Source organism: Gastrolobium bilobum, unplaced genomic scaffold, assembly GCF_033153095.1.
Source record: "Gastrolobium bilobum isolate Gb01-03AN ecotype WA unplaced genomic scaffold, APGP_CSIRO_Gbil_v1 utg24462, whole genome shotgun sequence".
Taxonomy (NCBI): domain Eukaryota; kingdom Viridiplantae; phylum Streptophyta; class Magnoliopsida; order Fabales; family Fabaceae; genus Gastrolobium; species Gastrolobium bilobum.
In genome coordinates this window covers 58,538-85,922 of record NW_026897771.1, presented here as the reverse complement: position 1 = coordinate 85,922, position 27,385 = coordinate 58,538, and the positions used below count along the sequence as shown (strand labels likewise).

At 33.9% G+C, this 27,385-nt stretch overlaps 3 protein-coding genes across 3 annotated transcripts; 1 reads left to right on the top strand and 2 right to left on the bottom strand.

Annotated features, from left to right (window-relative positions):
• Positions 1–1,151: 1,151 nt before the first annotated feature.
• LOC133310136 (serine carboxypeptidase-like 45) lies at positions 1,152–8,495 on the bottom strand. Its single transcript, XM_061511030.1, has 11 exons — positions 8,427–8,495; positions 3,995–4,292; positions 3,771–3,872; positions 3,551–3,650; positions 3,032–3,120; positions 2,856–2,935; positions 2,364–2,645; positions 2,115–2,239; positions 1,785–1,877; positions 1,384–1,501; positions 1,152–1,301 (listed from the first exon to the last, which is right to left on the bottom strand). The coding sequence occupies exons 1-11, from the start codon at positions 8,493–8,495 to the stop codon at positions 1,152–1,154; spliced, it is 1,506 nt and encodes a 501-aa protein (XP_061367014.1).
• A 3,612-nt stretch (positions 8,496–12,107) lies between these two features.
• On the bottom strand, positions 12,108–19,005 carry LOC133310152 (RNA polymerase II C-terminal domain phosphatase-like 3). The gene is made up of 12 exons (XM_061511047.1): positions 18,132–19,005; positions 17,885–18,017; positions 17,732–17,787; positions 17,570–17,630; positions 16,053–17,456; positions 15,171–15,800; positions 14,952–15,098; positions 14,585–14,853; positions 14,375–14,486; positions 14,036–14,293; positions 13,445–13,491; positions 12,108–13,341 (listed from the first exon to the last, which is right to left on the bottom strand). The coding sequence occupies exons 1-12, from the start codon at positions 18,746–18,748 to the stop codon at positions 13,278–13,280; spliced, it is 3,798 nt and encodes a 1,265-aa protein (XP_061367031.1). The 5' UTR covers positions 18,749–19,005; the 3' UTR covers positions 12,108–13,277.
• A 4,685-nt stretch (positions 19,006–23,690) lies between these two features.
• LOC133310135 (peroxidase P7-like) lies at positions 23,691–24,392 on the top strand. The gene is made up of 3 exons (XM_061511029.1): positions 23,691–23,903; positions 23,981–24,118; positions 24,234–24,392. Exons 1-3 carry the CDS (start codon positions 23,691–23,693, stop codon positions 24,390–24,392), a joined length of 510 nt encoding a protein of 169 aa, XP_061367013.1.
• Positions 24,393–27,385: the final 2,993 nt, after the last annotated feature.

The window sequence follows — 27,385 nt, the reverse complement described above, 5'->3', positions numbered from 1 at the left end:
AATTACTTTCCTAATGTTTATGTTCTAATTATTTTAGTGTTTCCGGAGCATATTTCACTTAGTGGGACACAGAGGAGAGACCGATGAGCATTGTTGTTAAAATCTCGATTTATCACTACGATTTTACGTTTTTTTTTCATCAAAACGATTTTACTAATATTCCAAACGCTTTTACATTTTTACAATTTTCGTACATTACAATTTTACGTTTTACGATTTTATTTAAGATCTCAATTTTAATAACATTGCCGAGGAGAGAAAAATTTCTTCGTTCTTTAGAATCTATTGTCAGTTCTTGCTTTTTAAACAGTATAGTTTTGTGAATACTAAAAGGGAAAATTATTTGTCCTTTTAAATGATATAAACGTATAGTATTTTACTCCCTTATAACTATATACTCTGGAAAATACATGGTCATAATATTAATTTTTTTTTCTCTTTAGAAGCTTGTGGACTGGTGTGGAGAGAGAAAAAAAAAAGCAACTTTCATATTATAATTATGTATTCTCCAAAATACATAATTATAAAAGGTGAAAAAACTTAAAAGTTATATTCTTTAAAAGTACACATTAAACTCATACTAAAAACATATCATATATGTTTTTTAATATTGACAGTATAATACTTGAAAGATGAATTTGATCCTCTCTATATTTTTTGGGATTAATGTTTCTCATATTATATAAAATAATTTTATCTCTTATAGCTTAGACACTTTTATGTGTGTGATTATTATATCTCTTACAACATAAACAACATTAATTCCATTTTTTCTCCTCCGTTTTTTTAGCAAAACTATAGCTTTAACTCTCCCGATTGTATTTGGGAAAAATAAACACATAATAAAAGCTTATTCTACTGTATTACTGATTAACATGATTCAGAGCAAGCAGTTACTGTAAAGCTACATAAACTGACTTCAAAATAATAAAAGTAAACAAAACGGTACTATTACAAGGAAAATGAAAAAGGGAAAAAAAAAAAAAAAAAAAACACATTTTTCCTCCTTTCTTGCTTGAGCACTTCAAAAAAATTTCTACACTCGAAAATGAGCAGATTTGATTAACAATCAAACAAATGCAACTCAGTCTCTTGAAGGTTTAACTACAATACAACCAATCACATTTTTACAGAGACACTAAATATATATATCAAAATTCTTCAGGTAGAGCTCGGCCTTCTAAGAAGGACTTGAACAGCACAAGTGATCTTTGAGGCTGTGAAAATGGAGCTTCATGTGATGCTCCCCTGATGGTGGCAAATGAAAGGATGTTCCCATAAACTTGAGTCCACCCACCAACCTGAAATAAGCATGGAATATTTCTTAAGCACAACATAAATTCAATAGGGTCAGTAATTTCATCAAAACTCAAAAAGGTTCACCTGCTTCCCCTCAAACCAGACCCTGTATGGCACAGTGGTCTTCAATCCTAGTTCTTTTGCCAATTGATGTACTAATGTTCTACTTCCAGTCAATGGGATAACTGAATCCTGATCACCACTGCAAAACAAAAAAAATATCAATTTATTTTGAAAACCAACCTTAACATACTCGAATTTATGCCAAAGGCCAAGCTAAATTTCCATTTGGTCTAGAATAGAATTTTCAAAAACCTTTGCAAAAGAGTCACGATAAATGAATTTGACACCATATCTTAACACAAAACCTTAATGCTGTGAGTTTATGGATTTTTCAACTTATATTGTCATCATCATTTTATCTATTTCTAACCAATGTTGAACTTCTAACTCACTTGAATTTCATTTCAACACAAAGCATGTACCTATAAACCAATACTGGTATTCCCGCCTTGACTAGCTCGCCCACAACCGTGATTGTTGGTATCTCCAAGTCACGCAGCTCATAATTTAGGACACTGATGGGCAAACCATAAGATTCATATTAACAAAAGAGATCGCTGTTGAGGAAAGCAAGGTATGAGATGACACCAAAACAAAAGTAACTGTAGATGTTTCTGTCTAAGACTCTAAATAGCATCACCAAAAAATACATATTTGTATGAAGAACACTAATGTTTAACTTGAGTAGTTTATGAACATGTTTATTATATACACAACACAACATATAAATGAAGGCTACAGAAGACAATTACTTGCTGCAAGCGGACCATCTTTGTACTCCAACAAGACGAGCATGTAAAGCTGATTGTACATCTTTCCTGTTCAGATAATTGGCTGTTTCATCTTCCACACATACATCTATCGTTTCAGTAACTTGCTGTTTGACAACAAAAACAAGACCAGCATTTCATGCTCTTAGATTCATGTTAGATAGAAAATCAAACCAAGGAAAGTTAATGATGAAAATTGGAATTAAAGACAAGCTATATGATAAAACTCACCTGGGGATTGAGGAGTTTGGTTTGTGAAAACACGGAAGATATACAAACATCAAGGGTCACATCATACTTGTCAACAAATCTACTGGTTTCTGTACTAACTTGGCTCATTACGCTTGAACAGATAGGAGAAACAACACCACTATAGTATTCACTCACATATCTTGAATAGTTACAAACAGAAGTGAACATTTTGTATGTTACATCTGAAATTAATCCATGAGACCAGAAGAACTCAGCTCTTGAATTGAAATCTGTTGCAAATTCTAGAACTGGGTTACCAAGCTGCATCAAAGGAAACTAGTTTCAGATGCCTAAATTCTTTAGTCAAATTGCTAATTAGAGGAAGTTTTAGCTGAAACTTCTTTTTACTAATATTATCCAGAACATTTACGGAAACCAGAAGAAAAAGATATGGAATCAAGATAAAGAGAAAGATGACCCCTGGCAGGAATAAGAAAAGAAGAATAATTGGAAGATTTTGCTTTAACTCACAGCAATGCCTTTTAAATTGAACAACTTCTCCTTTTTGTTGAATTGGAGCATAAGCTCAGCCAGTTGAGGAACATAATGACCTAATGATAAATTATAAAATACATCAATGGCTGCATATTTCTATTATTGCTTCGATTTCCATGAAGATATATACTGTAAATAAATGGAAGAGTTACCAGCATAGCTTTCTCCTACAATGAACAAACTTCTGTTTCTGTACTGTGGGAACTTTACAAACCAGTTTTGCAAGAACACCAGATTATCCCTGGCTATAAACAGAAAGACTAACAGTCTAAGAAAACCAAGGCAATCTTTAAAGGAGCATTTCTGTCAATTTTGTAAAGAAAAACAGCACTATAAGGCAGTGGACATGGCATAACTGTAAAGTAAAACAGCAGATTGTGCAATACCATTATGTTATGGAAAACTTTGGACAAAAGGGTCAGGACAGAAATTAGTAAAAAGTAAAGATGACAAAGAAAGCAAAAGGGAGACAGTGAGAACTGAGAAGAGAAGAAAGAAAGAAAGAAAGAAAGAAAGTTGACTGGATCTTCATTGAGTAAATTCTTTCTTTGTCCATTTCAAAATGCTTGCATCTATTGGTGCTTTTTCATTCTAACAAATAACAGTAAGAATTATTCTAAGGGTAAAAACACCGGTTATTGAAATCAAATAGAAGGATAAACGTTAAAAACTTGCCTGTAATCTTGTCATTCACACCATCATAAGATGAAGTATCAGTTGAGTAAGAGAATCCAACTCCAATTGGCGTTTCTAAGTATAACACATTCGCCTCTGCCAAATCATATGTGCAAAATGTTGATGAGCATGTAATAGCTAAGCTAAAAGTGAAACAACCCCATTAATGAAAAATAGTGCTTATGTGTAGATATAAGGGTTGGTTCATGAAAGTACCTCTGTTCCAGCTGTATTGGTTCCTAATCAAGGCCTCTCCTTTGGGCCTAAATGGTCCATTCTCTGAAAATGCACCAACTCCCAGAGAAGAACAACCAGGCCCTTCAAAAGTGAAGATAACACAAAGTTTTAAGCTTCAAAACTTGCAAATAATTATTTGTGTGAGTGCATTATTTGGGTGTGAATGTGTGTGAAAGAAACAAGAACTAAGAACTAAGGACCACCTCCATTGAGCCAAAGAACAAGGGGTTTGGAAACTGCATCACTCTCAGCTTCAGCAAAGTAAAAAAACAGTGCTTTATGGTTTTTGTCATCAACGGTTACATAACCTGAGAACTGACGAAACCCAACATTGGGTTGACCTGGTAAGCGAGTAATCCTATCATTGTGAGAGTGAGAGGGTGAAGGGTGTGAAACAACAACACCAAGGGAACATAGCTGAAGGAGTAGGACTTGTACACATATTGCAATGGAACTCCAAAGCAGAGAAGACATTGCTTCGTTTTGTTTTCTTTTCTTTTCCTTTTAGTTGCAGAAACCCAAAAAGCTTAGCAGCTACTTGTCTTTCACAGAGAGTGTGTATGTGTGAGTGTAAACGTGAGATGTGGCTCTCTTCTATATAAAAGGAACAAGTTTTCACCTTTTGTAAATATTTTTACTTGGACTTTTGTCTCTTTAGAAACTTGATTGAGAGTTGTGAAGAGAGAAAAAATTGTGATTTGGATCGTCTGCCACCGTGTGTAAGTGCACGTGTTTGACATTTGAGTTGTTTTATTTATGGGTTCGCTTTTTGTCATGTGACATGATTAGAGGCACTATGCTGCAAACACAAATCAAGTGTGAGTCCCACGCTTAAAAAAAAGTCAGACCAAAATTAAGATACGACGCCTTGCCTTATCCTTAAGATACGAAAGCAGATCCTTGTTGCAGAAATAAACAGTGTCATTCCTGCCATATGATTCTTATATTTCCCTTTATTTATTAGTCTTTCCTAATTCTTAAATTGAAAGACGTAAACATAAAATCAATAGTATTAAAATCGGTCCGGTCAATCAGCCGATCAAAGTATTGCATGACTCGGTGATTATATATAAATCTATCATTTATATTAAAAAATTATAAATATACTCAAATAGTTTCAAAAAATAATATAAATTATAAATATTTTAATATAAAAAATTATAAATTATTGTCCAATAAAGGATCAAATAAACACATAATACTTGTTATATTGATGTTTCAGGTTCGGTAAACGACATCTTTAACTATCAAATCAAAATTTCTTGTATAGTGTATAACTGAGCTAATATTAAAATTGTAAGTATATAACTTATGTAAGTCAATAAGAAATAGATCACTCAAATATATCAATTATGATTTATTTATTTTGAAAAAAAAAATTGAATTTTTTTTTTGAAAAAAACCCGAGCCGAGTCATCGATTTTACATCAAAACCGGCCGAGTTTCACCGAGTTATCCAATTTGGAGGGAAAAGAAGCATCTCGGGGGTGTTTACTGTTTACACAATATATATGAGGAGTCAGATTGAAATGAAAGAACACAAGTAGGTGCAAATATCTGCATTTTACTCTATACTCAACCCTGCAAGTCAAGGATGATAAATGTGTGAGAATAAAATTTTACGTCATAGCATTCGCTGTTTGAAATTAATTTGCTTTTGTTTGACGTGTCTGTCAAACAAACAGGACCATAAAGTGGGAAATATAGTATAAGATGTATTTAATTGGGTATATTTTTTTTTCCCATATTTGGAAAAAAAATTACCACTCATGAAAAAAAAAAAAATCCCCCACATTGAAAATTTTCCCCTTCTGAAAAAAAGATCTATCCAGTTGAATATATACGATCCACCAAAGATTTGTTCATCGAGTGATGAGTCATGTTTGTTTCATGCTTTGCAATTGAATTATGCATTCATGCATGGGACCTCCATGCCATTGCCATTAAAGCCAAAGCCAATCTTTACTCTCTGTTGTCCCCACCCTTCTTGTTGCTTCGTCCTTCCAGCAACAGGGGTTGGTATCAGTATCACACTATTTTTATTACATTACTTTTATATGATTTCTTTTATGTTTTATTGTTTTAAGTAATAAGATAAGATAAAATATATGTTGTAATATATTTTATTTATGCTTTAGCAAAATAATATAAAAAAATAATTTGCAATAACCTCAATTATCATAAGTAATAATTGAAAGAGGGTTTGTCAATAATCAACCAACATGTCAACTTTCGTAATGAAAATCAAACACACTACAGAGTCATGTCGGTCAGACACAAGTTGGAATGAATTACATAAAGCATTTTAACTGTGTAAAGTTCAGTGTTTAATATGAACGAAATATTTCACTTCTAGCCACTTGTGTTAAATTACTTTCATTGAATTGTTATTTAATTGGGCAATTCCGGCTTATGGATAATTTATTTGGTTATGTACTTGTTATAAATAACTCAATATTCTTGTTAGAAACTCGTTCTTATTTTCTAGATAGTTGCTAACCATTGAAGCGCATTGGTATAATTAGATAAAGTTTTGAAGACCAAGACCCCAAAGTTCACAAGTGGGAACTGTCAAACGAGAACTGTCAAGCATCATATCTATTGGAGTTTAGGATGCAAGGATGAAGAGACAATAACTATTGTAATGACACCACCAAATCGATCAATTGGTACAGAATTGTCAGAGTTTAACTAGTGGTCTTGAGTTCAAGTACTGGATATGTTATTATTAAAAATTTAGTAAGGAAAATTGTGTCGCCTCCTGCTTGATTCGATCGGATTAGTCAATTAATCAATGAATGTATAAAGAAATCTTAAAAAAAAAAGAAAGAAAGAAAACCACTATTGTAATGTCTGTTGATCAATAGTAGAAAAGGAAGACTTCTGAGACGTGAAAAACACAAGCAAACTGTTCAATTCCTCCATTCTGTGGTAGTACGTCACTTGTTACATATTTTGAGCTTGTGATTCAGTATACATTATAAGTAGAGTTTATTGTGTGTTATATAGCTCACTTTCAAATTTGAAAGAAAAATGAGAATTGTGTTATATTAGCAAAAGAGTGAACATAGACACCCTAAAAACCTTTTCTGATTAGGTTACTCTCCTTTGAAATTAGAAATGAATGAAGATTTTGTGCTATCCATCAAGGTAAAATGTAAACCATTATATTTACTAAATCTTTGACGTTCGACTCACCCCGAATATGATTGTCTCCCATAAATATATATATATATATATATATATATATATATATATATATTAGGGGAAGATTTTATTTACAATTTTTTTTTTACTAACTCTTACACTACATTATGTACTAGGAATCGTACATTGTGTGTTGAAATATACTATCTTTAATACATAGTGTAATTTATAAATAAAAAATTTGTAAATACAATTTTTTACTATGCGTAATACTTTTTTTATGTTCACAAGAGAAATAATATCTTTTACACTCACATTTTTTAATTGGATCCTACAAGAATTTTTTTCTCTCACTTCTAATTTTTTTTTCTTATTTATTATTTGAGAAGGTGATAATATTTCTATTATGTAACATACAAAACAATTACCCATATCTTATACAACTCATTCTATGGACAGACATTTAAAGGAAGAAGCAATAAGTACAATTTAGAATTGGGTAATAGTTGGGAAATGTGAGAACTAAGAATAAAGCTGCTTTAGCATCGTAGGGGCAGCAAGTCACAACTTCGAATCTTCGATGTTCCCACTTACCTCCTATATATTTATTTATTTATTTTACTTTCTAAGACTAAGGTTGTTATAGTGTTTTTTATTTCTTTGAGTCTCGTTCATTTTACTTGGATAGTCAACCCACTATATTTTCAGCTACATGTATGTAATATAGTATATAATGTTAACTTTCCAAACTTGTTCTTCCTTTATTTCTCACACGTAAATGAAAACCAATTTAGTGTCGGAGGTAATGAGTTTGAGATAGAAGAGTTTTGAGGTATTTGAAATATTATTTTAAGAAACATGAAGTTTGGAATGTTCAACAAGAAGAAGAAGGTTATATTTATAAACTTTTACAAACTACACTAAGTATGACCGGTCATACTTCAATCTAAAGCGTGTGACCGGTCATACTTAGTGTAATTTGTAAATAAAATTTGTAAACAAATCATTCTTCGTTCAACAATGTTATAAACTATTGAACTCCGGTCCATACGAATCCAAATAAACATGTTTTTACTTATTGGGCTTGTATACAAATATACTCTTGACTATATAATTAATATATCCAACAAGGTAAATAGTAAAACACTGCAGCACGCATGCGGAGGAAATGAGAACAGAAGTTCTGAAAATTTAACTCAGGAACTAGGAAAAGTAAAAGGTACAGACATAATACTCAAAAAACTTAAAAAGATAAAAGGGATAGAAAAAAAAAAGGAGATTGGAAATTGCACCTTCTTTCTTTCTTTCTCTGAGGCAGGTGATGATGTAGTATGGAGGTCACAATGGTTATGATTACCACTTGACCATGTTGGTAAAAGCTTCTTTCTGCTTGCTTGCCAAGACAAGCATGTCTTTGTGTGAGTATCTCTCTTTCTTTCTTTTTAGCCAGCCATCTGTGCTAGAGAAGCTACCTCTTTGCATTTTTACCTTATTTCCCTTCAGAAAGTTCTTAACCTCAATGCCTGGCTGGTCTTTTTTCCTTTCTTGTTGGCCCATTTAAACTAACTTCTAGAAAAAAAACTTTTTCACAGACCAAGGTTTTAGAGCACATTGGAGCAAATATGAGTTGAATATTTGAACCATAATTATCCACCATCATCATTTCAGTGCAATAATTATGGTGGAGCACAAAAGTTGAACCATATACATGCATCCACGTTGGAGAAATTCTCTTGGCCTTTCATGACTACCCTTGCTTCTGAAATGATTATGGTTATCCTCGGTTAATAATCATGTCCTCAGAAGGAATAATCAAATGAAAACTAAAACACAACTTCATTTACAATTTGTATATATATATATATATATATATATATTCATTATTGTTGAAATAACATTATTACAGCACAGGCTGTGTAGGGCCATGTGAGCAACAAAAAAGAAGTGATTGAGTTGGATAAGAGAATGAGGTCAAAATCACCTTTAGAATCGGGTGCGTATCTTTCTACTCTACCAAACGAAACCAAGGCTTTTCAGTTGAAACATCAAGAAGGGCATGGACATTGGCCACTATATATTAATATTCATTCATTCAAGTACTTCATGCACACTCTCCTAAATATGTTTCCATCATCCTTTTGCCTATTGTCATAGGTTAGCACAAGACCTGTAATTCGTGTCCATTGAACCTCTCATGAATCCTGCTATGCTACACAACACCAACAAATAATCTAAGAATAAACGGATAATGTTTTGACACATCAGCTTGCTGTTTGTCTTCTCAACACTAAATGGATAATTAACAGGTTATGATACTAACAACTACTTAAACATTGATAATTACTCCTTAATTATCAACTCAGCTTGAAGTACTTGCTGATATAAGTTGCCCTTCATCACTTCAAAAGCCTTAACCGTTACATGTTCAAGATCAGGTTCTGCTCCATTTAAGCTTCTCTGCTTTCTAGTTCTTTGTTCTTGCTTGGAGTATATTTCTCACTGGAGACTCCATTCTCAAGTGGGAGGTTCTAACATGACAACAAGGATGGAGGGACACTATTAGGGCTAACTTGCCACATTGTTCTTTTCTATTCTCCATTTTCAAAGGAACTTGTATTTCAACATGCCTCGATATTTCATTCATTGCCTGGTTTCATTTATTTATTTTTTCACTTGTTTTTTTTTTTCAAAGGTTTTTTTCACATACATATTAGTCACTCACATCACCGTTTGCTTTTGTGAATCCATTTCCCACATTATTCAAAGGGAAAAGTGTGTATAATTTTGAAGGATGTAAAGTTGTGTCATTTTAAGAGAGAGAAAGAGATAGATAAAGGAGGAGAGAGAGTTGACAAAAAAAATAAAATTGTGGGTCCCACCTCTTTGTGAGAGTGAAAGGATGTAAGTTGTGTAATTTAAATGTATAGACACTTTTCCCTTATTCAAATTATTCAATGGGATTAGTATCTCGGTTCAATATTTTTTATTTTTTTCGCTTCTCTTCACGTGATTACATGTGAGTCCCACACAATTTTATATATATTTAAGAGATAAAATTATCTCCAACATAAGAAATATTAATCCCTTGTTCAATATGCTTTGATATAAAAAGTAAGGTGACCATCTCTCATCTGTTCCTAGGATCTTCTTTTGCGTGTTTTTAAGGCACTGCAGTGACTGCACAATGCATTTAGGTAGTGTTTGGTTGAGGATAATTTTTTTGAATACAAGAGAAATGTATTTGATAGGGAAATAGTTGGAAAGTGAATTTGGTACGAAAATGTAAAAAAAGTTGTTTGATTGGAAAAAATTTTACCGGACAAATTAGGTAAGATTTATAAAGTCTGTGTTTGGTTTGAGGTAAAATATAGATGGAGAAATAAGTGACAATTACAAAAGCATGTAAAATTTTGGGAATTTTTTTTTTTTTGTTTCCTTTTCTTCTTCTCTTCATCCATGTATACTTTAACACTTTGTTGCATTTCTTAACTTTTCTGGGAAGATATGTCTTTTCTTATAACTCATTCTCATCAATTAGGCAAGTATCTGGTGTCGCAGGCATCTAAAGATGAGTCTTTTGTCAACAGAAGAATCTCAGGAAGAAGAACATAGCTCTGTATTTTACAAGGTAGGAGTTTTTTGTCATAGACTGAGCTCTCAAATAGTCCTTGAATGAAGAATGACAGAAAACAGTAAAAGGAAGAGCAGAATAGTTCCTCATAGCAGCACTGCTGGGTTTCGCTATATTTGGTTTTGCTGTAACTAACAAGGGTGGTGGTGTAGAAGTGCCTGGTAGAGTTTATAAGGAGTATCATCTTCAGCATTACTCACCATGGTTGAGGAAGAGAATAAAAGGATCCTCGTTATTGGAACACTATCAGAAGCTGTATTTTGGGGTCTAACACTTGTGCCAAGCTTATCTCTTGGACCCCTCTTGACTATATGCAGAGGGATATGTCTCCGATACAGGTAAAGAAGAGGGGTAAAGTTGTCTTCAATATGAAGTGCTTTTTCGAGTTATCCGCTTTCCACAACAATACCACGGTCTCAGAGGGCTTTCAAACAGTGTTTTTATCCGGTTTTTACTTGTTTTTCTCAAATGCTAGACAAAGCATAATGACGTCAAAGACAACCAAAATGCTTCTACCAAACATGGAGTTTCACGTTCCCACCTGCACTTGGCTAGAATAATTTTCACTTCTTCCCAACCAAATACTACCTTATGGTAATAGACGACTAAAATAATGTTGTTCCATTTTAACCCTTTAAGATTACATCCTGAAAATGCCTATATAGTTGCTTGTAAACCCGCAAATATAACATTAACCCACCTTTTGTGATTAATTACATTTTTAACCGCAGGTCATTAGTGGCATCACATGTCATTCATTATTTGATTATTATTATTAATGGGGAAAAACAACATTTAAAATACAAATTATTTATGTTATATCATGTCAATTCACATAATAAATAAGTTGTATCAATATTATGTATAAAAAAAAAGTTATATGTTAGCGAGTTATGTCAATTTTGAGAAGACATAAATTTAAAATTGACAGGTGAAAGGGTCATGTACATACAAAAAGTATTTATATAAATCTTTCTTCATATTGGCGCTGCCACAAGTAAGATTAGCTAATCCAATACACCATTTGTGAGTTATATTTGGATTAATCTATCCCTTCAATCTAGCCCAAACCAATTTATACTCCTAAGTCAAACATCGACAACGATTTTTTTAGAAACAGAACAAGATCCATTCCTATCCCTGCCCCCTGTTTTTTTAACCTTCTGATAACGTAGTTTCATACTTCTATATTTCCAATTTTTCAAAATAATTTAAAATTCATTCAACAGTCGCCTTTTTTTGGACCTACAAAAATTTCTGGACGAAATAAAGCTAGAAGTTTTCAAGAAGTAAATGGTTCAATTGTTATACATTTTCAAATGAAAATTTTGTAGTGTAGCACCTATTAAGCAACCTAGAGTATAACTTGTATGTTCCTTTTTAAAATTGATAATTCAAAATATAATAATAGTATAGTACTTTTGTAGGCCGGCATCGTTATAAAGAAAGAGAAAAATGTAATTTAAACAGGTCTATAATGCAAAATACACCATTCGTTTCTAGTAAAAGGGAAAAAAAATACCACTTTCGTCGCATCCACTCAAGTGTGACTATTTTTTACCATTGAAATGAGGTTTGTAGGACACTTCGTTCATTGGAACAAAATGACAGAACTGGACAGAAAACGAAGGATCATTAATATTTGCCAAAATTTAACAGACATGACAACATGACTTGCACTGCACGACGGTATAATTTGTGTGGTCCTCTTTCAGTACTGCACAGGATTCTCATAATATTATTCTTCGGTATATAGTAGAGCATATGCGTTTTTTCCCCCAGTTTTTTTTAACTATCTTGGCTTCAATAGTATTCTCATAAAAAAAATGACATCATGTATGAGATGACCCTTTTTTTTTTTTAATAAATTTTCGATATTTTCCAATTGGTTTGTTGTAAAGCCACGCAATCCACATAAACTGAAGGTAGATGCAATCAGAAGGATAAAAGACCTGATAATAATGCATGGTTAGACTTAGACACGCTTCCCAACATTTTCTATCCTCCCCCCCCTCCCTGCCAAACTTTTATTAGTTTTGGGTAGGGAGGCCAACGGTGATTAATTGCAGCTCCCTCAAATGCTTTATACAGTGACACATTAATATACAAATTCAGTTATCAGAAATTCATTTTGTTGGTCAATGAATCCACTTCCAAAAAAATCCTGACTCCGCTGTTATAGCGCCCCCATTTCCTTAGACTTCATTCTAATCAAGGAAACTTTTTCCCCTATATTAGGTTCAGTCAATATCTCCTGAGTCTGAAATCCTCCACATTTTAACTCCCTATATGCTGAGGCCTTTTAACTTTTCTTTGTCAACAACAGAAATGTACTTCGCTTGACACCATCTCAGAAAATATTTACTGTGAGCTATTCACAAAAGCCACCGCCACAATATCACTCACCTAGTCCCTAAAGCAGTCAGCTCATTCTTTCAGGCCCTTCAGCACCGAACCCGGAAGCAAAATCCCAAGAATCACAGGGACATTCATATAGCCCCCCATTAACTCCTCAGTAACTGGCCAATTATCTTTGTAAAATTACACAAACTCACCAATCACCATATCCAATAGGTAGGCATCATGAATTAAAACTGTCTTCCCCTGACCAGTTATGATCTAATGATTTCACACCCCCAAAATCAATGTGATTCTTGATTTATGTTTCACATATTTTAGTTAACCAACGAGAATTAGGTCGGTTGTTTTTATGGTTTAATGGCAAAATCTTGCTCATTCGCCCTCCTATAAAGCAATGCTGATGCTTCAACCCTGTTTTTTTATGAGGGAGGAGGAAAGAAGCAGCACAGGTCAAATTCAGATAAAAAAGACCGGAACAGGGACAAGCATAAATATAAATTATGAGAGTACTCACCAGCCAGGATGGACAACAAATCTACCGGTGGAAAGAGCCCAATTCACCTGCTCAAGAAAAAGGAAGTAGCACGGACTTATAAGACTATATAATTAATATACAACAACACAGCCCGCCCCAACTACCATAGAATGAAGATTTTACACCATGTTTGGTCCCGGTGGAAGCAAGTAAAGAAGTAGGGGAGGTTGCAGAAAAGCATCGAAAAGGAAGGGCTCCCTCTAATTTATAGGAGTAAAATGGTCTTTTATTAGTTGATTTTGCAAATATGCCATGGACTAATTAACTAAGTTGCCACCTTATGAGTAAATTAGAAAAGGAGGTGAGCCCAGTTAGACGGATCACCTCGGTTTCCACTTTTCTGAAGCCTAAACGATGGATAAAAACACTTCCAATGTGTATTTCAATTGACTCAACTTCTTCAAGCATTGGGTTAGCCCCAAGTGCTACTCTAAAATCATGACTTACTGCAGCACTCCAGGCGTTTAGAATTTATTTATATGCTTGATACAACAACTAATCAAAATAAAGCAAGGGCACACACACACACACGTCCACAAAGCGCTGAAAGTTTACAAAATCAAAATATACCTTATCAGTCCCAAGGGAATTTGCAACAACATGAGTAACCTGTTCATCAATCTGGTTTGTGCAAACAGCACCAAATTGTTCAGCTGTCTGCCACAATGGGTGAAGGTGAGGATTGACTTCGCCAACAGGAAACACCCTACTAAATACTATTCGACAACCGCCCAAGATTTTTCTCTGCTCTGATGCTAGGATATTTCTGACATCCACTTCTTCTAAGGATTGAGAAGCAAAAAAGTTTTGGTGTAATCTCTCAATCACCTACTTGAGGAAGTGAAGGAATTATCAACTGTAAAATAACAAACCATCCAAAATTAAAGAAAAAATTGGCTATAACCTCACCGCCAAAGAGGATGCCAAAGTTCCAGCTTCAGGTCTCTCATCGTGATCAATCTCAAGAAGAGAAGGACCAGGAAGTCCAAATTGGCGTCTACTACAGGGGAAGTATGTATACCTGCAATATCATAAAACTTAATACAGGGATGACACATCCACTCAATTTATAAAAGCAGAAAAGAATTGCATGGAAGTTTGAAACCATGTTACACCGACCTTTCTACCACTATCAGGTTCAGTTTGTTATGAGGCCAGACTCTCACAGAATCATCTATAATTACAACAGCTGATTCCATACCCAGAACGCCTTCCAAATCTTTGCTTTTGGGAGCTCTCTCATCACCATCTCCCGAATCGGTATCATCACCTCTAGAAATAACTCTACCAGAAAATAATGCTCCATTTGGATCAAGCACCTTTGCCATTTCTGTTGCATATAGCTTGTTTCCCATGGTGTAAAGATGCAGCTCATAAAGCTTACTAGCCTATAAAGCATTTGCGAAAGATGTGAATTCTTATATTCAAAATCAAGCCCTAGTAAAATGTCATGCCTAAAAAGCATATTTTATAGAATTCATATTACCTTCTCCAAGAAGTTCCAGATTCCCGGTCTGAGTTTAGTCCACATTCCCATATGAGGAAAGCGAAAAAGATGTCTGTGAGGCTTCTCCCGGTCCTGTTCTTCTTTCTTTCTCAATATTTCATCGTGAACTGGATCTACTTCCACAAACTGAAAGAGGAAAGGTTAATATACAGTAATACAAACTTTATTCCACAGGAGAACCCATTCCATGCAAATTACCTTAGCAGAATTAAGAAGTGTGTGATCTAGGTCCAATACAAGGCACAATTTCCTAGCAGCAAACATTTTATTCTGTTCTTCCATCCTCCTAGCCCTCTCTCTCTGTATAGCAGCCTTCTGCTGCTCATCATAACCTTCAAAAAGATGCTCAACATCTTCCCATGTATTCTGGGATCGAGAGGAATCTGATGCACATGTTTCAGGAGCTGATCCTATGCCAGCCTGCAGGTTCTGAGAGTTAGACACAGCAGATTTCTGTTCCGCTCTATCTAATGTAAGGGGAACAGATGCAGAAGAAAAAATTTGAGCAGCAGGATTGTGATTTGATGATTCTTGTGAAACGGAAATAATATCAGCAATGTTTTTCAGATTCCTGGTGAACTGTCGAGCAATATCAGGGGGTGCAATTGATTGAGTAGGCACCAATTTTGTGTCAGCCCTAACCTCAAGCTTCTGGGCATTGACATTGTCCCCAGTTCCCTGATTGTTTGATGCGGGGGATCCAATGGATTTGAATTGCTCACTCCCCAAGCTCCCATTCTTCTGGAGAGTACTATTAGTGTGGAGAATGCGCCGTGGATCACGGGGTTTCATGCGAATCTTTCCTGAATCATCTTGTAGGCTTTGTACCTGAGAGTCAACCACATGCAAAATTGTTAGCTACATTTAGCTTAAAGGGATTTCCATGACAAGAAATTATCTGACTTTCAAATTTTGCAACCATTTTTTAGTCTAAATTCATTCATAATCAGGGATCAAGATGTTAAAAGTTTCAGGTTAATTCTCATATAATTGGAAGATGACATCACAGCCACTGGCGAATATCAAGAATGACATCAGTGGTGTATACTTCAGACAAATAATTTCATGAAAACATTTTACCGTGGATGTTGCTTGTGATGAGACTGGAAGCATTCCAACAGAACTTTGCAAAAGACCAGTGGTCATTGATGGACCAATACTCACATTTGGGTCTGTTCCCATTGCCGAATTTGAGCTTGATCGATGCGGTGTACTCGTAGCAGAATCAGCAGATTTCATTTTGGCTTCTGCTGCCAATCTCTGCTGTTGCTCTATAAGTATGTTTAGCAACACAGTTGGATTTACAGCTATATCTCTCAATAAAGCAGGTAAGGAAGCTGTGGTGCTACTGCTTGTAACTGGTGCCTGCTCATTTCCATTACTGGTCACATTGAAATTACCAGAATCAGTACGCGAACTACTTACTATACTCAAAGTCTTTTTGGGTTCAGCTTCCACATTCTCCATTAAATGATTCCTTTCTATCAACTGAGATCCAGACACTGCAGTCTCTTCCAACCAACCACCATTTCCAGCTGCAGTTCTTACCTCTCTCATATTACGCTCAGGATTTTCGAATGAATTTTTTAGTCTTTTTGATATAGTAAAATCCAAAGAAGGCTCTTCAACAGCCTTTTGCTTTCTTGAGACTACCGTTCCAGCGTATTCCACTTTAGGCATATTATGTATCACTGAAGGTTGGTTAAGATCCAAAGCATTTGCATCAGAATTATTGATACGAAGCCTAGGATCTCTACTCTTTGCTAAACTTTTCATCGGATAAGACCCAGAACCAGGTGCATCAATTCTAGAATTAATCAATCCATGCACGCTAGACCTATCCACGGAGGCAGAAGAAACAGGTGGCAGATCCAAAAAGGGGGGTGGCATAGTGCTTGTTAAAGAACTAGGAATAGAAGCACTAGAAACCTCCTCATTTGCATCAACGACCCCATTCTCACAATCACCTGAAGGAGTTGGACTAGGAAGTTTATCATTAGTCAAAAAAGAACTTCGACCAAACTTCAGTTGATACGAGGAAACAGCTTTTAAAGCATCAGTTTCATAGAGATGAAACTTGGAATCTTCACTATCCAGTTCCATCTTCCCAGCCTCCATCTTACCAGCTGGCAACCCAGATCTAACCATCCCCTCTCCAACAGAGGATGATTTATTCACAGGGAAGCAGGATGGTGCTTCTCGTGTGGGTGATGGTAAACTGTCTGCATCATGATCCTTATGAAGGTCTAACAGAGGGAGCAGAACCCCTCTACCTTTAATATTACTTTGTCCAGATATCAAAGCTTCTGATGCCCCAATTGAGTCACTATGCAAAAGCTGACTAGAAGAAATCAATTCAATAGCTTTTACAGATGGAATTTCCTGAGTCTTTATTTCATGGGACTGCAGTTCATTCTCCTCGCCAATAGACTCACTATTGCCTATAGCACCAATAGAATCAATTGCAGTAATCATGACCTGAATCTGTATGAACAAACAACCATATTTTAAGTTCTATCCCATCTTTAATTTTCTAAATTGAGGATTTTAAGGAGGGAGGGGAAATGAATTCCCAAAATGAGTTACATAAATATCACCTCTTTCATATGCTCTGTTGAAAATAAATGAGCGATTTTATCCTTCACAGAAGAAAGTAATCTGACATGAAAATTGCAGCCAACGAAACATAAGTTAGTGAGATGGTATTGCAATTTGAAAGAATTCACAACTACAAGCTAAAAACTTTATACTAAGAAAACCTTAAGATTTTTTCCTTGTTCTGTTCTTTTTGTAAATGGTCCAGGGAGCAGAACACCTACAATCAATAAAAACACAATTGTTATAAAATTCCCAGCAGAAACCGAAAAGATATCAAGAGCACCTGCAACGAGCAAGGATCCTATGTGTCTTACAGAATTAACTATTTCAATTGCATTGGATGACAAGCGAACAAGATCATCCTTTTCGGAAACAGCAAGTCCCGAGAGCACTTCAGGCAAGCTCTGCAATGCATTCTGCAGCTTATAACAAGTTTCCGCAAACGATCTACAACAACAATCAAATCACCAAAAACAAAAAATCAACTCAATGTTGTAATGTAACTCCAATGTCAGCAATTCAGATTAAAAAGAACAAAACCCATCATCAGTTTGCACTTACTCCTCCACATTAGCAACGGTAACACCCTCCAAAACTTCCCTAACACCTAGCTGCTCAGAATTTGAAACAGTTTCAGAAACACCGCCGCCGCCACCACCCACAACAACACTCCCTGCTTCTGCTTGGGGCTCAGCATCAGCATCAATCTCACCCTCCTCCAACTCCCCTTCCTCTTTGTCATCAACATCCACCACAACCATCTCCTTAACAGCATTCACAGAACAAGAAGACGATCTATTAGAGTTGTTACTATTAGCACTGGCATCAGAATCCACGTCCATCACAAAAATATCATTCAGAGGCTTGTTCTGCACGGCTTGTGCCCAAGCAAGATTATACAAACCCGAGGCATAACCACGGCATATAGTAGGGTACTTTGAGTAAAGATCATGAACAGCCCAAACCCTAGCATCACCACCACCCCCTTTGGGCTTGTTGTTGTTGTTGTTGTTGTTATTATTCACCTTAACAACATCTTGCTTATTGAAATCCTCTTCACTAATCTCTTCCACCGAAGCAGTATCCGAAATCTCACCCTCTTCCACATCCTCAACCTCCTTCCCCATCTCTCCCAAATTTTTCAACTTCGCACAATCCAAAAACGGCCCAAAAACCATATATGAACACACACACACAACCAAAGAATCACGATCTTGTAACAATTGGGGGAAAATTTTAGGGCGAGATGATTAAAATTAGGGTTCCAATTTCGATTCTCCGAGATCTCGTGAGATTTAGGACTTGACAGGACAGCAATGTCACAACCTGAATCCAAGGTTTCGAAACGGCGTCGGATCTGTTTCGCGAGATCGGGAACCGGAGGCGCTTTTCTTCAGATCCGACGAGACACTAAGCGTGAAGCAATCGAGTTTTCGAATCGAAGCAACAGAGAAGAAAAAAAAATAGTGATAATAAGATTTTATAATATTTATAATAATAATTAATTAATAATAATGAGAATTTAAGAAAATAACATGCGCGAGAGTTGCGAATGAAGATGAAAACGATGATGAGAGAGGGGCTTTTATAGGGATACGATACGAAGGAGAATCTAAGTGTGAGTGGATATTGAATCTAGACCGTACACGTCACTGATCCACGAAGGGGAACACCGTGCGCCTACGAATGAGAATGACAGTGCTACAACTATGCTATTACTAGTCAGCATAGTGTAACTGTTTCCGGATTTCACTGTGAATGTGAAATCATGTTTTTCTTTTGTTTTTTTGTTTTTTTTAAATTAATTCTCGTAGATGTTGATATTTAATTTTAATAAACAATTATGCAATGACTTTCAAGATTTTATAATTAATTTTGTATAAATTAACAAGACTAAATTGATTGCTAATTTATGTAAAGCAATTGAGATTGAAACTAATTCTCAACAAGATATATGTGTTAATAAAGTGTTTGTAAACTTGTGTTATTTTAAGAAAGAAAAAGAGATAGATTAAGGAGGCGAGAGAGTTGACAAAAAAAATAAAGGTGTGGGTCCCACCTCTTTGTGAGAGTAAAAAGATATAAGTTGTGTCATTTAAAAGGATAAACATTTTTCCCTTTAAAATAAAGTTTTTTTTATGTGTATCTTTCTTGTGCACGTATTAATAAATAATATATATTAATTTTCATTAAATCACCTTAATTATTTAAAAAATTAAATATTACTTTTTGTTCTTATATATTAAATATTTATATTTTTCACTAGTACTTTTTATGTTTTATTCCTTTTTCTATATCCTAAAAGCATATGTAAACAAAATAGTAAATACTGTTTTTTTTGTGGAGAAATATTTTTTGTTCTTATATACTTACTATTAAAGAAGTTTAACAACTTTACAACTAATTTAATCACCGTTTGATTATGATCAAATCTAATGGATAATAATTAATTATTATAATCCTATTTTTTTACTCTTTTATTTTTTTTTCATTCATATTTTTTTTTGAGACTAAAAAGATATAAGTAATTAATAGTAACCAATCCCTCCCGGCTTCACAATGTTTGGATATTGTGTTCCGGTAGATATAGTGGACGAAATCCTCCACCGTTTGATTATGCTCCCCCATAAATATGATTGAATCCTCGTTTTCTCCAACTCCTACCTATGAATACAGGAGGTTTGTAGGGGGTTTTTGACTACTATAGCTTTTTTTTAATAATTAATTACCAAATTGACTCTGTTTATAAACTATTTCAAAAATTTAACCTCTCCAGAAAACATAACACCAATCTGCCCCTGTTTGACCGTTGACCATGAAGCCTACCCGGGTACACCCATACCTACCCGGGTAAATTTTAAAATTTTTTACCTACCCGGGTACACCCCTCCCTACCCGGGTATATTTCTTGAATCTGGAAAATGTTTGAATTATTTACCCGGGTAGGGAGGGGTGTACCCGGGTAAATAATCATAAACTGGTTGTGTGCGCCCATCCTCTTTGTGTGAACAGCAAATGAAAATCTCTAAATTGAAGGACTAACGCATGGAGAACAAAATCTGAAAACAGGTTATTGATGAAAGATATCCCACTGGATCATATGCCTGAGATTAGTGAAGCAAATAATCAAGGTTCTGCTCCAACAAAGGATGCTATTACATGTCACCAGTCAGACAATTCAAAAAAATGTTCAGAATTAGAGGTGAAGGAATTGGGCGTTGACAAGCTTGAGTTGTGGAAAACTGTAAAAGAGACAACTGAAGATGGCAAGAGGAAGATGTTGGAGAGGGTTGTCTCAGATGCTCAGAAATTGGCCATTCTTAAAATGACTCTGCAAGGTTTGAAAAAGAAACCAGAAACAAAGAAGAAAAGCAAGAAGAGAAAAGCTTGAGTTATGATTATTTACCCGGGTACACCCCTCGCTACCCGGGTAAATAATTCAAACATTTTCCAGATTCAAGAAATATACCCGGGTAGGGAGGGGTGTACCCGGGTAGGTAAAATTTTTTAAAATTTACCCGGGTAGGTAGGGGTGTACCCGGGTAGGCTTCATGGTCAACGGTCAAACAGGGGTAGATTGGTGTTATGTTTTCTGGAGAGGTTAAATTTTTGAAATAGTTTATAAATAGGGTCAATTTAGTAATTAATTATTAAAAAAAAGACTATAGTGGTCAAAAAGCCGGTTTGTAGGCGCTCCTCACTTATTCCTACGGGAAAATGAAATTCATCCTCTTTAACCCTCTGACACGGAGACACCTCCAACTCCCAATCTCCCAAACATTATTGTGGAACTCATATTATGGATGGTTGCCTCTCGCTTATACAGTACCCTGCTACTGATGCTACTGATATATGGATGAAGAGAGAGAAGTCATGGAGCAAAATTTACAGTGTTTCTTTGTTTGAGGGAAATGTTAGACAGCTATCGGGACAAAGCATGAACTCTGAAGTTTTAGTGGTTCCACGTTGCAGTGTTTATGGAGAAATAATGTCATTGCATTCGTATGATCTCAAGAGCCAAGAGATGAGAGAACTTGGGGTCAAAAGTACATCCATGGTTTTATGTGCTTCTGACTTCACATACAGCTTGTTTATGCTTGACAAAGAAAGCTGTCCCGATGGTTGCTGTACTTTACTAATGCTTTCTTTATTGTAGTTTTGTATTCATTTGGTGGATTCAGATTTTTTATTATTATTTACTGTTGTTCTTTATACTACTGATGTGCAGTGTGGGTCTCATCAGACGAAGGAGAATTAAGGCGGAAGCGGAAAAGGCAGAAATTGATAGATGATTATTAGCGAAGCCAAATTAAGGCAGAAATTGATAGATGGTTATTACCATTACATGAGTTTTTTTTTTCTTTTTTTTTTTAGTGAAATCACTTGAATATATATGGCTTTATTCTCCATAATGTTGGCCTGTTGCCTTTCACTTTTCTATATATTCTATTTCTGGTAATTATATTAGTATATTCAAATCCCACTAAAATGCTTGGTTATGTTCTTCTATCCTTCTAGAGATCTTCTGGATACAAAAACATTAAAATGCAAACCTATAAAGTCAATTTGAAGAATGCTGGTTACTTACTTCTATCCAAATCTTTTAATACAATTTTAGTGCAACACATTGACAATCAGTACTCTTACTAAAGATTATGCTAATGTGTAATATATTTATTCTAGTTAGGATAAACAAGAGTAAATAGAAAATTATGGTCACCTAACTATTGAGTCTGTATTTACACCTTATTTTGTCTCTGCTGAAGCAAAATATATAGGTCCACCACTTGTTGAGGTAGAACTCCTTGAATATTCTCTTTTCCATCTTTTCTTTTATCAGCTTCATGGCAGATTTATCTGCTTCCCTCTCAGTTCTTTTGTCTTTCTTTTCACATTTTGCACTAAAATTCTCCTAATCTAATTTGCTTCTCTGAAAACAGCTCCACAAGTAGGGTCCTGTGTTCTTTCTTTGCCAGTGTATAGTTGTTTCGGATGATTCTGTACCTTCTATTGGCTTTCCACCTACTGTTGTTATGATAACATGGCAACTTCTACTAGTGCTAAAATGACTTTTTCTGACAGATGAATCATTGCTATTATCATAGCCTTGGTTTCAGTTCTTATTTAGCACTTTCTGTAGCTCATCATCGTTGATGAGCTTCAAATCATTCTCATTGAATTCATCTTTTTAGGTTATATTCTAAGTACCTGCTATAGTTGCAACTTCATCAGAAATCAAGTTATCTGTTGTCTAGTATGATCCGTAAATTCTGCATTCATGTTCTACCACTGGTTGGTACTAGTTTGATTGTCATCACATTGTTAATGCATGTTTGAAAGAACATAAATATGTGGCTTTCTAATGCGTGACTTACCAATGACTAAGTTTTTGAACTGTTTAGTGCTATTCTAGCGAAATTTCCTATGCATCAAGCCTAGTAGCTGCACAAAAGTAACGCAGAAACCAACTTAGAATAATATGTATAGTCAATTTTGGTTTCGCATGGTTGATATTTGATCTTAGCTTTTGTCGTTTGATATTCAAGAAAAAATGTTGAGCTTTGATTGCCTAACTTGTTAAGATAAGGTAAACGAAGGGACTGTTTTCGTGCTTAAATGATGATATTTCATCAACAACATACAAGAAATGATGAGAAGCAGTGATGTCTTTTAGAAAGAGGAGATAACGAGGAAAAATAGAGATACTTCTGTTATCTCTGCATTAAATCAAGTGGGTCCTATATATTCTAGTCTGATCATGTGCAACGTCCACCTATCAGTAAGGCTTATAATTTTTAGGAAAAAACTCATAAACCCCCTCAGGTTTATTCTTTATCACTAATACTCCTGTGATTTTTTTCATGTCAATTATCCCTGTGATTTCCCCCCCTCCAAGTCTCCCTTTAACCCATGTTAATAATTGTGCTAACTTGTCCATTTTACTCTTATTTGTATAACTATAAAAGATATTGTTTCCATAATGCTGATAGTGATAAAGAATTGGTTCGGGCTATTGAGATCAAATGGGATAGATTCAATTAATTAACCAGTCCTATCGAATATGTTATTATAAGAGAAAGAACCAAATACTTGGTTTTTGTGTACTGCATGAAAACTTAAATGGCTTCTTACTACTTCCTCTTGTTTGTTCTTGTTGCTGCTACTACACTTTCTGAAGCATATGCCAAGAAGAGGTTATCTGCAGACTTCTACTCGACCAGCTGCCCTGAACTATTACCAATAGTGAATAAAGGGGTCATCAGAGCCATTAAAAATGAAACTCGCATAGGAGATTCCTTGCTTCGATTGCATTTCTATGACTGCTTTGTAAACGTGAATATATACATTAATTTGACTTTACTTAAATACTCTGCTTCACTTAATTTAGCTTCACTTAACGCAACAATCAGGGCTGTGATGCATCAATAATGTTGGATGATACGACCAGTTTCATTGGAGAGAAAACGGCGGCAGATAGTAATAATTCAGCTAGAGGATTCAATGTGATTCATGACATTAAAGCCATGGTGGAGAAATCATGTTTTCTAGTATCCCATCCTAATAATACTAATACTATGGCCCTTAGAGGGGTTGAATCTAAAAAGGGAAAAACATTTATTTTGATGGAGGTAATGCCTTGTTGGAATTTACAGTGGAAAGTAGGCTTGGGAAGAAGGGATTCTACCAACCACAGCTAGTAGAGCTGATGCCAATAACATCATTCCTGCACCTTTTCTCAATCTAAGCCCTCTCAGAACAAAATTCTCTAATAAGGGCCTCTCGGTGAAGGACTTGGTGCCTCTTTCTAGGACCAAGTGCTAACTATATTAGATGAGATGTGTATTAAATCATCGAAAAACAAAATTGCATTATCTTGAACATTTATAGGCTAAGAGAGTTGAACTCCATTCATTTTTTATTTTTTTTTCATAACGAGACTCACTCATAATGTGAATGTGACATATAAATATTGTATATAATAAAAGCAGAAATATTTTCCTTTTAAAGAAATAACATACACGACTTGCAGAGAGATAAAGTTGATAGAACTTGATAAATATATAATTCCTATTACTCAAACTAAATAAACATACTAATGTATTACTTAGGAATCAATTTATCACGGCCCGTTTGGTGGATAAAATAGGATAAAAGAGTTACATAAGGATAAGATACAATAATACAATACATGAGTGATAAGCTTATATCGTATGATTGTTTGATGTACACTAGTTTAGCAATCTAACTAGTATATTACCCGTGCGATGCACAGGGTAAAAAGATCAAAAATTTTGTCGTTCGCCGTGGTTGGTTAATCGCACTGTAAATCTTATACTTACAAAAAATTGTGTTGCTATTTTGTTCTATATTTCAGGTGGAAAAAGTTACAGCATTGACACAGAACTTTATAAATATCAACCACAAACAAAAATATGCTATTCAGATGGATAATTAATTTTGCATACAATTACATCATAATTACGTTATAATACACCATGTTAACATAAGGAAGGGATATAAAAAAAAAAATGCATACAAATCATTGCTGACTATAACATTCATCAACAAAATCAAGGTAACAATAACACCAAGCAAATATGGATTTAAAAGATCAACTTTTACCTATAATATGAAAACGCTATTCATTCAGTGTCATTTCGTAGCAATCATTGGAGGGATGAGTTCAACAATTACTAAACATGTCATTTCCTGTGTGATTTTCGTTCCTTGTGCCTACGATACAGAAGGCAAAAACTCATTAAATAAGTAACACTAATATGTTAACACCCAAAAGTCATAGTATTAGCAAAAAAAAAAGATTGTATTAAATTTTTTTAAAGACAAAAAAAAATGTTGTCTGAACGGGATTTGAATGCAACTTAATCAAATAAGCATGTATGATTCATATTTTTTGCTTACATTGCAACAAATGCATATAAACAGAATCAAAGCAACTATACTAATCTTTGAGATAAACTTTCATTTATTGCAATCACATTTAAAAAATAATAATAAATATTTATTATTTGCAAGGATTTGTGTCTTGGAATTTTACAAATTTGTATTTACAAAAATTAAAATCAGATTTAGGAATATAATTATAAAAGAAATAGGATGAAATTTTAATTTAATTATAAAAATGTGTTGGTGGGTCGGCCCTCCGGGCCGAGTCCAGTTTGCCACCTCTAACTATCAGCATGTAAAAGGTTTTTATAATTGCGTCTAGGTTTTTATATTTTAACTCAGATATGAACTTTCTTTTACTACAATCACATTTATAAAATAATAATAAACAATTATTTTTTTTGCAAGGATTAGTGTCGTTAGTCTTTGGAATTTCATAAATTTATATTTACAAAAATTAAAATCAGATTTAGTAATTTAATTATAAAAGAAGAATAATAAAATTTCAATTGAATTATAAAAATATAATGGCGGGCCGAGCCCAGTTTTTCACCTCTAACTGTCTGCATTTTATATAAATAATGTTTTTTTGCAAGGATTAGTGTCGTTAGTCTTTGGAATTTCACAGATTTGTATTTACAAAAATCGAAATCAGATTTAGTATTTTTTTTTTGGGAAAAGTTCATCAATGCCCCTGTGGTTTGCTTCAGAATCACCTATGCCCCTGTGGTTTTTTTTATCATATATGCCCCTGTGCTTTGTAAAAAATAAAAAACCACAGGGGCATATGTGATAAAAAACATACCCTTTTGCAAATCATAGGGGCACATGTGATAGAAAAAAAACCACATGGGCATAGGTGATTTTGAAGCAAACCACAAGGGTATTGGTGAACTTTTCCCTTTTTTTTTTGGTAAACAGATTTAGTAATTTAATTATAAAAGAAGAAGTATAAATTTTCAATTGAATTATAAAAATCTATTGGTGGGCAGGCCCTCCGGGCCGAACCCAGTTTTTCACCTCTAAATGTCAGTATTTTATATAAATAATTACATTTTGCAAGTATTTGTATTAATTACACTCTTGCAATAAAAAAAATGAAAGTTTAATTTCTTTCTTATGTACTAAATTAAAATTTTCATTTTAATAGTTCTTAAATTTTAATAAAAAAATTTACAGAATGACCGACGTCATTTTTTATTTAATTTTAAATTTTAAATTTTTTTATATTAATTATACATATTTTTATATATAATTTTTTTCTATTTTAATTTAAGAATTTTATATATGTTTTTAATTGGTTATGCATGTATATTTAAAATGTTTATGTTAAATATTTTTTTAAAAAAATACATGCATATTTTTTTAATTGGTTACACATGTATAAATTAAAATTTCTATTTATTTTTTGTAAAGTATAAATTATGCCATTTCTTATTTTTTTCATTTAAATTTGATATTTTAAATAATTTTAATCTACTATAAATATATTTTTTATAATTTTAAATATTTTATTGTTTAATTTATAGTTTTATATTAAATTCAAAATTATTATATATGTATCTTTTCCAAGTGCATAAATATTAAATGCTGAACTCTTTTCACAAATATCAAGTTCACATAATTTTCCATTTAATTTATTTTCAAATTTTGAATTTATTTTACAATATAAATAATTTTGTTATTTTACAATATTTTTTTAATGATTTTGTTTTTTTTTATGCAGCATTAATAGGGCTAACAATTATCCATGCAAAAAATAGTAGGATATACAACAAAAGAAAGTAGAGATCTTTTTTACTCATAATATACAACAAAAGAAAAGTAGTGGGACATTAAATGAGTTGTCTGCCACAAATTTTTTTTTTTTTTTGGAAATAATCTGCCACAAATTTTTTTTCAAAAGTTTT

Coding starts and splice junctions, on each gene's coding strand:
- LOC133310136 (XM_061511030.1), bottom strand. CDS start 8,495: ATGGGCCAACAAGAAAGGAAAAAAGACCAGCCAGGCATTGAGGTTAAG. Junction 3,121..3,550: donor AATGACAAGATTACAGGCAA/GTTTTTAACGTT, acceptor GTTTATAGCCAG/GGATAATCTGGTGTTCTTGC. Junction 1,502..1,784: donor ATACCAGTATTGGTTTATAG/GTACATGCTTTG, acceptor TTTGTTTTGCAG/TGGTGATCAGGATTCAGTTA.
- LOC133310152 (XM_061511047.1), bottom strand. CDS start 18,748: ATGGTTTTTGGGCCGTTTTTGGATTGTGCGAAGTTGAAAAATTTGGGA. Junction 14,294..14,374: donor CTTTGGCATCCTCTTTGGCG/GTGAGGTTATAG, acceptor TTCCTCAAGTAG/GTGATTGAGAGATTACACCA. Junction 13,342..13,444: donor TTTGTTGTCCATCCTGGCTG/GTGAGTACTCTC, acceptor ATAAAAAAACAG/GGTTGAAGCATCAGCATTGC.
- LOC133310135 (XM_061511029.1), top strand. CDS start 23,691: ATGGCTTCTTACTACTTCCTCTTGTTTGTTCTTGTTGCTGCTACTACA. Junction 23,904..23,980: donor TCTATGACTGCTTTGTAAAC/GTGAATATATAC, acceptor CGCAACAATCAG/GGCTGTGATGCATCAATAAT. Junction 24,119..24,233: donor TGGAGAAATCATGTTTTCTA/GTATCCCATCCT, acceptor AGTGGAAAGTAG/GCTTGGGAAGAAGGGATTCT.